The sequence below is a fragment of the Acomys russatus genome, chromosome 14, assembly GCF_903995435.1.
Source record: "Acomys russatus chromosome 14, mAcoRus1.1, whole genome shotgun sequence".
Taxonomy (NCBI): Eukaryota; Metazoa; Chordata; class Mammalia; order Rodentia; family Muridae; genus Acomys; species Acomys russatus.
This window is the reverse complement of record NC_067150.1, coordinates 5,255,902-5,267,913: the sequence shown is the minus strand read 5'-3', so window position 1 is coordinate 5,267,913 and position 12,012 is coordinate 5,255,902. Positions and strand designations below refer to the sequence as shown.

Sequence of the window (12,012 nt, the reverse complement as noted above, 5' to 3'; positions counted from 1 at the left end):
AAGGCCAGTCAGGGTCTGTTAGATGAGAGGACTCCTTGTGGAACCTCAGATGTTGCTGAGGGACACCCTACCTACATGCCTCCTCAGTTCCTGCAGTGCAGTGTTGCCTCCTGCATCTTCATGATGCCCCACACCAGAGTAGCATGTTCTCTTCATAGAATAATTTGTGTGTGCATATGTATGCACGTATGTGTGAATGTATGTGTATGTCTGCATGTGTATATGTGGACACGTGTGCATGCTTCTATGTGAACATGTGTACACATTTGTGTGTCCATGTGGAAGTAGAGCTTCATGTGTGTATGCATACATATGGTTTTTTGCATATGTGTGTACACTAGGCAGACTAGATTTGGTTGTTGCATTTGAATTTCCTCTTCCTACTTTTGCAGCAGTTGAAGGCAGGATCACATACATATTTCTTTATATAATCCCAATATGATCCATCTTTAAATGAGGCATAAGTAAATAACTGAAGGGAATAAATGAGTGAGTGCAGTCATGTTGGCAGCAGGAGGATTTAGTACGCTAGAAGCATCAGCAAAAGACTTAACTCTTGCAGAATGGAGCGACACTTACCAAGCACAAGAAATGCTCCCTCCGGCAATGCCTGCAGACGGGTTTCATTCTCCAAAGCACTACAGAGAGCTTCAAAGAGCAAGCTAGAATTACAGTCATACACTCACACATGTGGCACACAAACATAGCACACACAAGCATACACACAAATGGATGTGTATGCACAAACACATCCACCACAAGCCACACTCATGTATGAACACACACAGGCACACAAATCGTCATGCATGTTATGTATTTATATACATTATCACACAGAAGTACCTACATATGTAAGCACCTACACACAAATGTCATACACAAATTAATGAATACAAGCTTGTGCACACATTGGGGTAGCTTAAATATGAATGGCCCCCATAGGCTATGTCTTTGAATGCTTGTTCATCAGGGAGTGCCACTATTTGGGAGGGATTGGAGGTGTGCACTTGTTGGTGGGCTTTAGAGTTTCAAATGCTCAAGCTGGGTCCTATGTCTCTCTCTTCCTGCTCCCTTCAGATCCAGAAATACAACTCTCAGCTCCCATGTCTGTCTGTGTGCCTCCATGCTCCCCACCATGAGGATAATGGACTAATCCTCTGAAACTGTAAGCTAGCTCAAATTAAATGCTTTCCTTCATAAGAGTTGACATGATCATTGTGTCTCTTCATAGCAACAGAACATGACTAAGACATGCATGTATATATACACATGTACAAACAGAAGCACACTTGTATGTATGCATGCACACATGAGCTTCCATTCCTACACAGGCACACATATGTACACATATATTCATACAGAAGCATGTACACATGTACATATGTACACACATGAATACATGCATATGCATATGCAAATGCATGTGCGCACACATCATTATGCAAAAAAGGAATATGGATAATAATACCAATGATACATACATTCTAGTAAGTGATGCTTTATGTTTTAACATTTCCTGATATATATGCATATATATATATTATATATACATATGCATATTTTAAAGCATTGAGGTAGAGGCATTGAAGAATCACCATGATGGGAGAAGATTAATGTTTTGATTATAAAGACTTAAGCTTTAACAGTAATGTTTTAATTTTTTAAAAATTACAATGTATTGTCATGTTTCTTGGGTAGTTAGAAGAAAATTCAGGACTCAATGGCCTCAGCAGGTGCACAGCTGCCATAGTTAATACGAATGTCTGGTAGCACTGCTTTCCTACATACAGTGTATTAATGACACATAGATGCCAAAACGCCATCAAGAACTGTCAAACACATACCACTCAATGCATCTTTTTACTTCCTCCTTCCTTCAGTATGTCATAGCTCTAACCGTGTTTATTCATTTCCAGTGTTAGACAGAAGAAATTTGCTGTGGTGTTTTGACATGAAGTCCAATGAATTACTACACATTTATTTTTAGGGCAGTGGGAAAACTAGCCAAATGGTAAACTTTCTGAGGGCACATTAAACCAAATATGATGATGGGTGAATAATCTTCTCTCAAGAGCCCAAATGTTAATTACGTAGATTGTAGCAGAGGAGATTGTTGGGTAATTGTGTGGACTGCAGAAGATGAAGCCTCCCTGCACTTTACAGGCAGGAGAAATGCAGCTTATGCTGTTGCCGGTGGACACACTACTATCATTGCTCTTCAGGAAATGGTATCAAGGAAAGGTTTGATCCTAAGGAAAACTTAGAATCTTATTGCTGCCCTGCTCTCACTGTGCTCCATCCCTGAGAGTTCTTCTCTCGTGCAGAAGTTTTCTAAACTCCCTTGTTTCTAACAAGGCGTCAGTACTTCAGGTAGCCAAGCACTGCATGGGTCAGTCACGTGCCATATGTGTACTCAGTTATGAACATATATGGTGGCATGCACTTTTCTGTGTGTAGCCAGCTCTGTGTTCCGAGTTATCGGCCTCCCACCTGTACCTAGCATAAAGTCGGGGCATGACAGGTACTCAATACTTCAGTGCATAAGCTAATGTACTTCTGGAAATTAATTCATGAATAATGAATACTGAAATCATAATGTTATGATATTACAAAATAATTACAAATATATCATGCTATGTAGTCTTGAAATAATACATTTCAATTATGTTATATATTTTGTGATATAATATTGTTATAATACTATGTTCAATTACGTTATGTGATATAATGATGTGTTATAATTCTATGTGACAATGTTGTCACATAGTAAACCGTTCAAATAATAAGAGTGTAGCATAATTAGTTATGATGACTTGCTCATAAAGCAAAAGCAAAATATTTATTTACTGTCTAGTATTTTTTCTGGTCTTTGGGCACAGAGAATAAGCCAATGAAATGCCTCTGTCCCCATAGGACCAGATTGCTGGACAGCATAAGTAGAATTGGCAGGGTTTTCTTTTTTCATCTTGTTTATAGACATTGTGTGATTCCTGACCACGTCCTGGTTCACACTGACTGTCAATTTTTGGTAAAGGGGTTTAATAAGCTTTTCAACAAACTGGATTCACTTAGCTTAAGAGAAGCCATTTCTCCTCATTCCTATTCTCTATTTCCTGAGGGTTAGTTATAACCTCCCTCCCCCCTCCCTCCATCCTCCCCTCTTCCCCCTTCCTCCCTCCCCCTCCATCCTCCTCCCCTCCTCCTCTTTCCTCTCCTCTCTTCTTCAGTACTCTCTTCTATGTAGAACCAGTAAAATCAATTAAAACAATTTGTCCTAGGTGACACTGTGTCCCACTCTTAACCTGGGAGAGGAACCACTCAGAATTCTCTCTTGGCACTTGAGTGATCCTTTTCTTCAGGAAACTCCACCAAATGTAAAGTTCATGTGATGTTATATCATACATTTCCGTTCACCCTAGTTTTACACTCTCTCTTAATATTCGTGTTTAGCATTCTAGACATTCCCTCACTTGGCAAACACACTTGACTATGTTTCCTATTGTGAGAAAGGAAGCACTGTGGTTGAGGGCTGGGACCTGGAGCACACCATCTGGGTTTGAATCCTGACTTTACCACTTCCTAACTGTCATGCAGGCAGCTTGATTTCCGCCTAAGTGAAAAGGGAGTAACAAGTTGCCTCTGTTGTGGGGATGAGATGAGTCCAGTGGAGCCTATGAAACAGTCACTGAGATGTAGCTTCCTAAACCTCCTTTGTTGTTTACTGGAAGCCTCCCCTCATCACTTCGTAACGCCAAGGTTGTCATTCACGTCACTGGTTCAGTTATCTCATCTGCCATTCCCCTTCTGTTCCCCCTGGCTTATACACAGCCCTCCACCATGAACTTACTCAGAGCCAGCTCAGTTATATCTTCTCCTGGTTATCTCTCACTCCTGGAAACTCCTAGGAGCTTTTGTCTACTCTCCTGCATTTGATTACTGATTCCCAATTCACCCAAACTCTAGCAACCTAACTATGTCTTCCCTGAGTGCCTGCTTCGAAACCTTTCCTCAATGCGTAGAACCCTTGTTTGCTCTTTAGCCAACTGAGCTTCATACTTTACCTGAAGCACCGTTCCTGTTGTTATCCTAGAATCTACAAATCCCAGCTCACAATCTGGCAAGATGGCTCAGCCATTTCAGTGCTTGCTATGCAAGCCTAGTAGCAGGAATTTGATCATTAGGACCTACGTAAAAGTGGGAGCAGACAGAGAATGTACTCTGCAAACTGTCCGCTGATGTACACATGCATATGGAAGCCCCTCGGCATTGTTATAAGCTTCTTAATGGAGAAACCATATCCAAGGACCTTCCTTGAATACTGTATGCGTGAATTCATTTAATCTTCACCGTAAAACTTATCTGCCATTTTTTACCCTCATCTTGTGTTCAAGAGAAGGGAAATGAAGTCTAAGAAGAGGACCCTTATCTGACCACAGAAAGCACATAACTATTGCTACATGCAACATGCCACAGAGAATTACAACCTTACTCTAAGTTCATGAATAATTTATAAATATCTGCTTTAGTTGTTCCTTGTCCATATTGCTAAATAAGGGTGTTTTATTTCTGCTACATCACTTTTAAAATAGGGTCTTACTAAGAATGTCTTTTGAAAGTCCATTGGAACACTACTGTGATGACAATGACAGTAGGTGACCTTTATTCTGTGCATGCACTTGATGGAGTAACTTCTGAAAGGTAACAGCAAACATTGTGGATACCATCCAACTTACAGCATTGTAGTTAAAAGCACTTAATATGTGTCCACTAGAATCAGCTATTAACTATGAAGATCTATGTTTTTTGAGACTTGCTTACATGTAAAGTGGAAGTAAGATGATAGAACAGTTGGCCTTTGGAGAACTCTAGTGAAGGGGCTGCTCCACTGTAAACCTATACTGTTCCGGGGATGCTATAGAATACAGGGACTCCTAACATGGGATGGATATTCAAGACCCCACTAACAAGCCCAGAAAGCTAAGATGCTCTCACTTCCCCCGTTCTCAGATGCGCTGTTGGATAGGGCCACAGTGAACTCGGGGTCCTTGAAGCTGAATGCGTTCAATATCCCTTAAATAAGTTGTTACTTATCAAGAAAACAACCTTATGAAGTGCACAAAGCACACACGCATCTCCATGCAAAGCCCCTCTGGGCGCCACTGAAGTCTGACCGCTCCAGTCCCTCACTGCTGCTTATGAGTAGAGGCTGTTAGAACTGGGAACCCTTGGAAGCAGGAGAGCAGGCAGCTGACGGTCAGGCTGCAGCTCTCCCACAGGCCACCTCAGCACTCCATGTCAGCTTAGAAGATACACTATCTCCAGCATCAGAGTCTGACACCACCTCTACAGGCATTCTTCTCTTCAAAAGCCAACTCATTTGGCTTCGCGTTTACTGAGGTGGAAGAAATTTTAAAATGTTTCTATGGAAGGTAAAGTCTGAGAGCTAACCTGCAAACTAACGCAAAACCATTCCCTAAATATGTTACAAAAACGTTCTTTTAAAATGTGCAAATGTTACTTAAAGCAAGATATTTTGGGGGAAATTGTGTCAGTGTGAAGTTCAGGTTGTTCATTTATTCCAAGCAATTAGCCCTGTCCTCTTCTACACACAACACTATGATAAGCCAAAAGACAAAGTAAAGTTTTGTTTAGAATTATCATATATTATATCAATATGCATTTATGGAAAGGGCAAACAGGTAGATAATTTGCAATTGTATCATATGTTCATCTATGTGTATATTCAAATGTATATGTCATATATTTGTAACTACACTGCAAACATGTAACATATATATATGTATGTGTGTGTATGCACACATACATAAATTTGCACACACATGTAACTTTAATTACTATCTTTTTAAAATCAAAGCCCCAGTGTTTTGTTTATACAGTCGATGCATCTGAACGCATCACTAGAGTGAAGCTCCATCTTGAGCGGAGCGGAACGGCCCAATGTGAGCACAGTCCTCAGTGTCATGACTTGAGTGTGCTGTTGAAGTTGTGAGCCACAGAGCACTCAATGATAGTACCTAGCTACGTTCATCCCTAGGGATTGTAGGCAATGCATACTATTAAAATACGATCAAAACAAGGAATAACTAAAATGTATAAAGTATTCACTGATCCCCGCGACAATGAAATGGAGAGGAGGAATGAGGAAGAAAGAAGCTGCCTACCTTCCATGGCCCTCTTAAAGAAGACCTTGCAACTCCCACAGGTAAGCACGCCATAGTGACAGCCGGAAGCTTCATCCCCACAGATTAAACAGATCTTCTGAGGTAAGGAATCAAAGCCATACTGTGGGCTCTGGCTGGCTTCTGAATCTGGTCTTGAAATGCAAAACAGACTCCATTTAGTTTTAGGCACTGCTCTCTGATAAAGAAAGCTTTCTTAAACTAGCATTGAGGAGGCCAAAGATTTTTTTTTTTAAATAGAACCACAGTATTTGTGTTTTAGTTTTTTTGTTAATGGTCTCATGTAGCCAGTTTGTCTTTAAACTTGCTACATATCTAAGCCTGGCCTTGAACTCATAAATGTCCTCCTTCCAAGTGCTGGGAACAGAGGCATTTGCCACCACGCACAGTTTATGAGGTGCCTGGAATAGAACTTTGAGCTTAATGTATGATCGGTAAACAACCTTTCTAGGAACCGATCCACATACCTAGCTCCCAGGACCATATGCATTACGTATGTACATACATGCATGCATGCATGCATACATACATACACACATATTCGCATACATGTGTATGCATGTGTATTTGAAAGTCAGGTGACTAAACTTGGTACTTGATACCATAACTACCCATGACAGATTCATTGGACCTGCAGATTATTAGCCGTTCATTAGCAGTAATAAAAGGAGAGCCAATGCATCCTTTCAGGTTCAAAAAAGCTAGAAACTCTTGTCTAAAAAGAGCTCCTCCATCTGCCTTTGGCAGATGAAATATGACATCCTTCCTGAAGGCTGGGGCACAACAAATATGGCTGAGCTTTAGGAGTTTAACCGGACTTAGCAGTGGTTCCGTTTTTTGAAAACTCAGCCCTGAAAAGATTGATTGTTCCAAGAGATGTTATTTTAAGGCACTGTTAACACACTGCCATTATTTTGCCTAGTCACAGCATGCTAGACTAGAAACGCTGAGCATTTTTCCCTTCACGTTCTGTTACGTCAGTACGTGAAGTTAAATGTTCTTGAAACTGCATCCGAGGAACGTCAGGGTGTCTGAAACAGTATGAGGATTTGATGCTCTGGTTGTGCTGCTTGCTTTTCAACTTGATGCTCAAATCCGCCATTCAAACACTTCCTTCCTGCAGGTTACTGCGCACTTGAGGTTCCAGGGAAAATCAGGGCCTGCCCAGGTGCCTAAGGTGTTTCTGATTTCAGTTCTGAAGCCACACTTAAGCCCCACCCCTCCCAGAGGAACCGGGCTTTAGTGCCTCTGCCTCTGCAGCACATATACATCCGGGTCCAAAGCCCTTCTTACAAAGTATTTACATAAGTCCTCAGCCCATCCTCAGCTCAATCAAAGGTCTTTTTCCAGTGATGCCTCAGGTTTTGAGCTAGGTTGCTCCTGCTTCAGAAAGTTTTCAGACAATGTTTGGAAGAAAGGTGCACAGCAAAGAGGTATATCTGCACTCCTTTTTTTTTTTTTTTTTCTTCATTAATTTATTCACTTTACAATCTAACTGCAGCCTTCTTCCTCTTCTCCTCTCAGTCCCACCTCACATCTCCTCCCCTCACCTCCCCACCTCCCAGATGGGTATCAATCCACCCTGGCACAACAAGTCATTTGCACTCCCTTTTCACGCAAGATGTAAGAAGTCAAGCACTAGCTAGTGGGTGTCAGGTCCCTAAGGCCCAGCGCTCCCACAGACACTCAGCTACCAGGAGGGGCTAGAGGAGTGGAGCAAACAGGGCCACAGTGCAAGTACTCACCTCAGGTAGTTGAGGTACGGCGGGTAGACCTGGGGCAGGCTGTCCTTGAGCACTGCTGCCTGGTAGCCCAGCTGCGGGATCCCGTTGAGGCCCAGTGTCGGGTAGATGGCGGGTGCTGCGGAAGCGGCCGAGGCGGTGGGCAGGCTGTCCCGCGGGTGCAAGCAGGAGCCGGCGGCCGGGGGCTTGCAGGGCAGCGGCGGGAACGACCCCTGCGTGGGCGGCGCGCCCTCCGCTTTGTACAGGATGCACTCCAGCGCGGACCCTGAAGAAGACGCAGGTGACACCGCTGCACTGCCAGGGCCACTAGCCACGGCTGCCTCTCCCGGCCTGGAGGAGGGCGCTCGAGGCGGCGCCGGCGCCAGCGGGAAATCTGGGAAGGTGGCGGAGCTGGCTCCCGTCAACAGGTAGGGGCGAGGCGAGCGCGCTGCAGCCTCCGCGCCTTCCTCCTCCTCCTTAATCTTCAAGCCTGGCGGTTGGAAGTCACTGTAGAGAGGGAACGCGTCCTCTTTGGGGTCGCCGTCTGGGGGGTAGGTGCAGTCTGAGAAGTCGCCGCAGGGCACCGGCGGGGATGACGCCGAAGGCGAGCCCCGAGGCGGGGCAAAGGAGCCCTGGACTGAGGCCCCGCCGTCGTAGCTGTCCCCCTCCAGCAGCTGCCTAGTGCGGGCGGCCAGGAGCGTGTGGTTCAGAGGCAGAATGGGCACGTGGATGAAATCCACCACAGTAGTGGCCAGTGGGGAGCGCCCGGGCGCCACCGGAGCGTCTTGCTCCAAGGAGACCCTGGGAGCCAAAAACCGGGAATCTTCCTTAGGAACCAGGGCGACGCTTCCCGGAGCCGCCTGGGGAGCGCTGGCTGCGACTCCTCCTCCGCTGCCAGCGCCTTCTAGTGCCCGAGGTTTGCTCTTTAGGAGTGGACCCACAGAGCCCTCGGTCTCCAGGCCACCGTCCTCCTCCACCTCTACAGCAACTGGCTGAGGGGACGGTTTCACCCCTGCCCCGGCCCAGGGACCAGTCCCTGAGGTCGGGAGCAGCCCATGCTGGGGTGGTGACAGCCCCTTGGGCAGCACCTTCTGTCCCGCTCCTGTCCCGGAGCTGTCACCAGCCTTGCTCTCTGACCGGCTCATGAGCGGGGACAACTCCTTGGTAGCAGGGACACTGCGGGGGTCTTCTGGCAGCTCTGGCTCAAAGAGACACCAAGAAGTGATGGCCTCGCAGGCTGGAGGGCTGGCGTTGTTCTGCTCGGTCCCCGAGGGCGCCAGCAAAGTGTCTAAGACACTGTCTAAGAGTCTGCTGTCCTTCTCCGGGACTCTGGGATTACTGCCTCCTGCCCTACGAGTGGCTTCGACCCCAGAGAATGCTCCCTCCACGTCGGACAGCAACCGCTGGTCCTGTGTCTTTCCAACTGGGCGCTCCGGACCCTGGCAGGACCGAGGGAAGAGCAGCCCGTCCAGGGAGATCGGAACGGGCGAGACTACAGACAACTCCTCCGAGGGTTGACTCCCCTGGAAGGGTCCGGAGTCCAAACGCCCAAGCAAGGGGGACCCAATATGGGTGGGGGAGGGCGCGACGCCTGACGCGTGAGGAACCCGCGGATCTTTTGCCTGTAGCTCAGTCATGACGACCGGAGCTCCCCTTTTCTCCTCCCCTGTCTCTAGGGAGGAGGGAAAAGGGAAGGAGGAGGGGGTACTGGTGATATAGGAGCAGAGGGAGGAGGAAGTGGGTGTTGAATCGCAGGACCCGTGGGATCTCCACCTCCTGGTCGGGAGGGGCGGTGTTGGTCAGCTCCTGTCCTTACCCTCCACCCAGACGGAGAGGAATGGTAGCAGGCAGTCTGCTGTCCAGGCGCTGGGGTGAGGGCAGTAAGAAGTAGCTGGAACAAGCTGGTCTCAAACTGAGAGAGTTCTTCAAGAGACTTTTTCCCGGTGTCCGTCCATAGATGGGAGACACGGAGATGCTCACCCGTCCTGCGCTCCAGTAGCCGGTGCTGTGAAAACGGCTCCTGCTATCTCCGGAACTGGTCCATTGGTTGAAACCTAAGCATCTTAGGAAGTTTGCATTACTGTCTTCAGGAAAGTCCTGGAGCTAGTTGGACCTTTTAGAAGTTGGCCATTCTTATTCCTTTGCTGCTGCAGCAGTCTCCCTGGTCTCTCTGCAGTCCCAGCGATCTCTGGTTGCAGGTTGCTCTGGGAAAGCTATGAGAAGCAAGTTCTTATTGGGCTTGCTACCAGAAAAGCAGAATCCGCACAGTCCTAAATACTACAAAGCCTAACTGATAGTGACAGTCTGGACTGGCTCCATAGCTTTCTAGCAAGCCTCCGCGCTCTAGGAAGGCCCGCCCAAAGCCCCTCCCTAGCCAATCACTGGCTAGATCCAAACCTCTGGGGTTGGCATTCCTGCTATCCACTAATCTGATTTCCACTTGGAATATCAGATGCTTTGGGAAGAAATCTCCCAAAGCATATCAGATTTTATACTGTCAATTGAGAAATACGCCAGCCCCATAGGAGAGGAAAAACTATACCCTGTCAAAAGCAAAATTGTTGGAAGGATTTGACATTTGTAAAAACTCAACACAGACAATGACATTTGGTGGCATTATCTTTTAGAATAAATGTATAGAAAATGGTCCCTGATATATATATATATTTTTTTAATGATGTGTATGTGTCTCTGTGAGTGTGCGTCACATGGTTACTCAGAGGCCAGCAGAGCCCTCAGAGGTGAAGTTATAGGTGGTTGTGAGGAGTCTAATGTGGGTGCTGAAAACCAAACTGGGGTCCTCTGAAAGAGCAGCTACTTTTGTGTGTATATGTGTGAGTGTGTGCATGTGACATTGTGTGTATGATGGTCTGAGACTAGCCCAAGGGCGTGGATTTCCTCCTTTCACCTTGTGGATTCTGGAGGTAGAACACACTGTGAGTTTGGCACCAAGCACCCGTAGGCTGCCCTTCCAACCTGTCCCTAAACCTTAACACATTCAAATTATTTTTGTGACAGGGGGATCACACTCCTTTTGAAGGCCACCAATATGACTTAGCAAGTAAGGAAGGAAGACAGTTGGTAAAACATCTCTATCGGTGTGAAGAATTTGGGTGTTGTGTGTCATATTTGGTTTGCTTTAATGAAGGCATCTCTATATTTTCAAAAAGTTCCCTTCTGCCTTAATTAAGTACCCTGCATCAGGCTTTAAAGTATCCAGTGTGGAAGCTAAACACTATTTTCTCCCTTTAATGTTTCTCTAATCTTAGAATAAACACCACCAAGCTTTAAAACTAAATCACACCAACACTGCGGAAGGGAGAGAATAAAACGATACACAGTCTTAAGCTAATAACGCCCGCGATCAACCCGTGATCAGTGGGCATCTCAACACTGTCTTCAATGTGCCCTATTCAAAACTGGTTAGTCCTTTGTAAGAGCTCCTTGAGTGTGTCCAGGTTCTGTTTATGCTGATGTCTTGCAGTTTTTCCTCACCCAGCTCTGGAAAATACATGGAAGACTCCAAAACTCCCGGCCTGGTGGGGCTGCTAGAGGCAAGGTGTCTGCATGCCTGAGTCACCAGGGAGGCACTCCACATGAGAAGTAAAGCTCTTGCATTGGGCCACTGAGCTTGGGCGTTGGCTATTGCAGCAATGAGTTGCCACTGACTAATTGTAGATGAGAATTCAAGGAAGCAGTTATTGTATGTCTTTAAGGCGTCAAATGGTAAAATAGGGTGTGGGACCTGCAGGGGGGCATTTACAGGCAGTACATAGAATAAGTATGGGAGGGAAAGAAACTAGGCTAGCAGGTATGTCACATGTATGTAGTGTGTAAATGGAGAGCCTTGACCACAGACAAAGTGAGACATGGAACATTTGCCTCCAAAAGCGAACGCATTCCCTGTAAAAATCTCTGCAAACTGTGCTTTCCCATCTCTTCCTTCTAACATCACCACCCACCCCAGTAACTGATGACCTGCCACGGTATATTGGGACTTTAAAGATCCTTGTCTGCTTTACTAAATGTTTTGTTGGGTTATTCTATATGTCTTGGATATAATTTTTTTAAACTTTATATAATAGGCATTC

General features: G+C 45.8%; 1 protein-coding gene across 1 annotated transcript in view; it reads right to left on the bottom strand.

The window, feature by feature from the left end:
- Pgr (progesterone receptor) overlaps positions 1-9,959 on the bottom strand; it is a 59,843-nt gene extending 49,884 nt beyond the window's left edge. Inside the window, exons 1-2 of the mRNA XM_051155901.1 lie at positions 7,946-9,959; positions 6,183-6,334 (exon numbers count right to left, since the gene is read on the bottom strand). Of these exons, the coding sequence (XP_051011858.1) occupies positions 6,183-6,334; positions 7,946-9,558 (1,765 nt within the window). The 5' untranslated portion in view covers positions 9,559-9,959. The remainder of the gene's footprint in view (positions 1-6,182; positions 6,335-7,945) is intronic.
- Between the last annotated feature and the right edge of the window lie 2,053 nt (positions 9,960-12,012).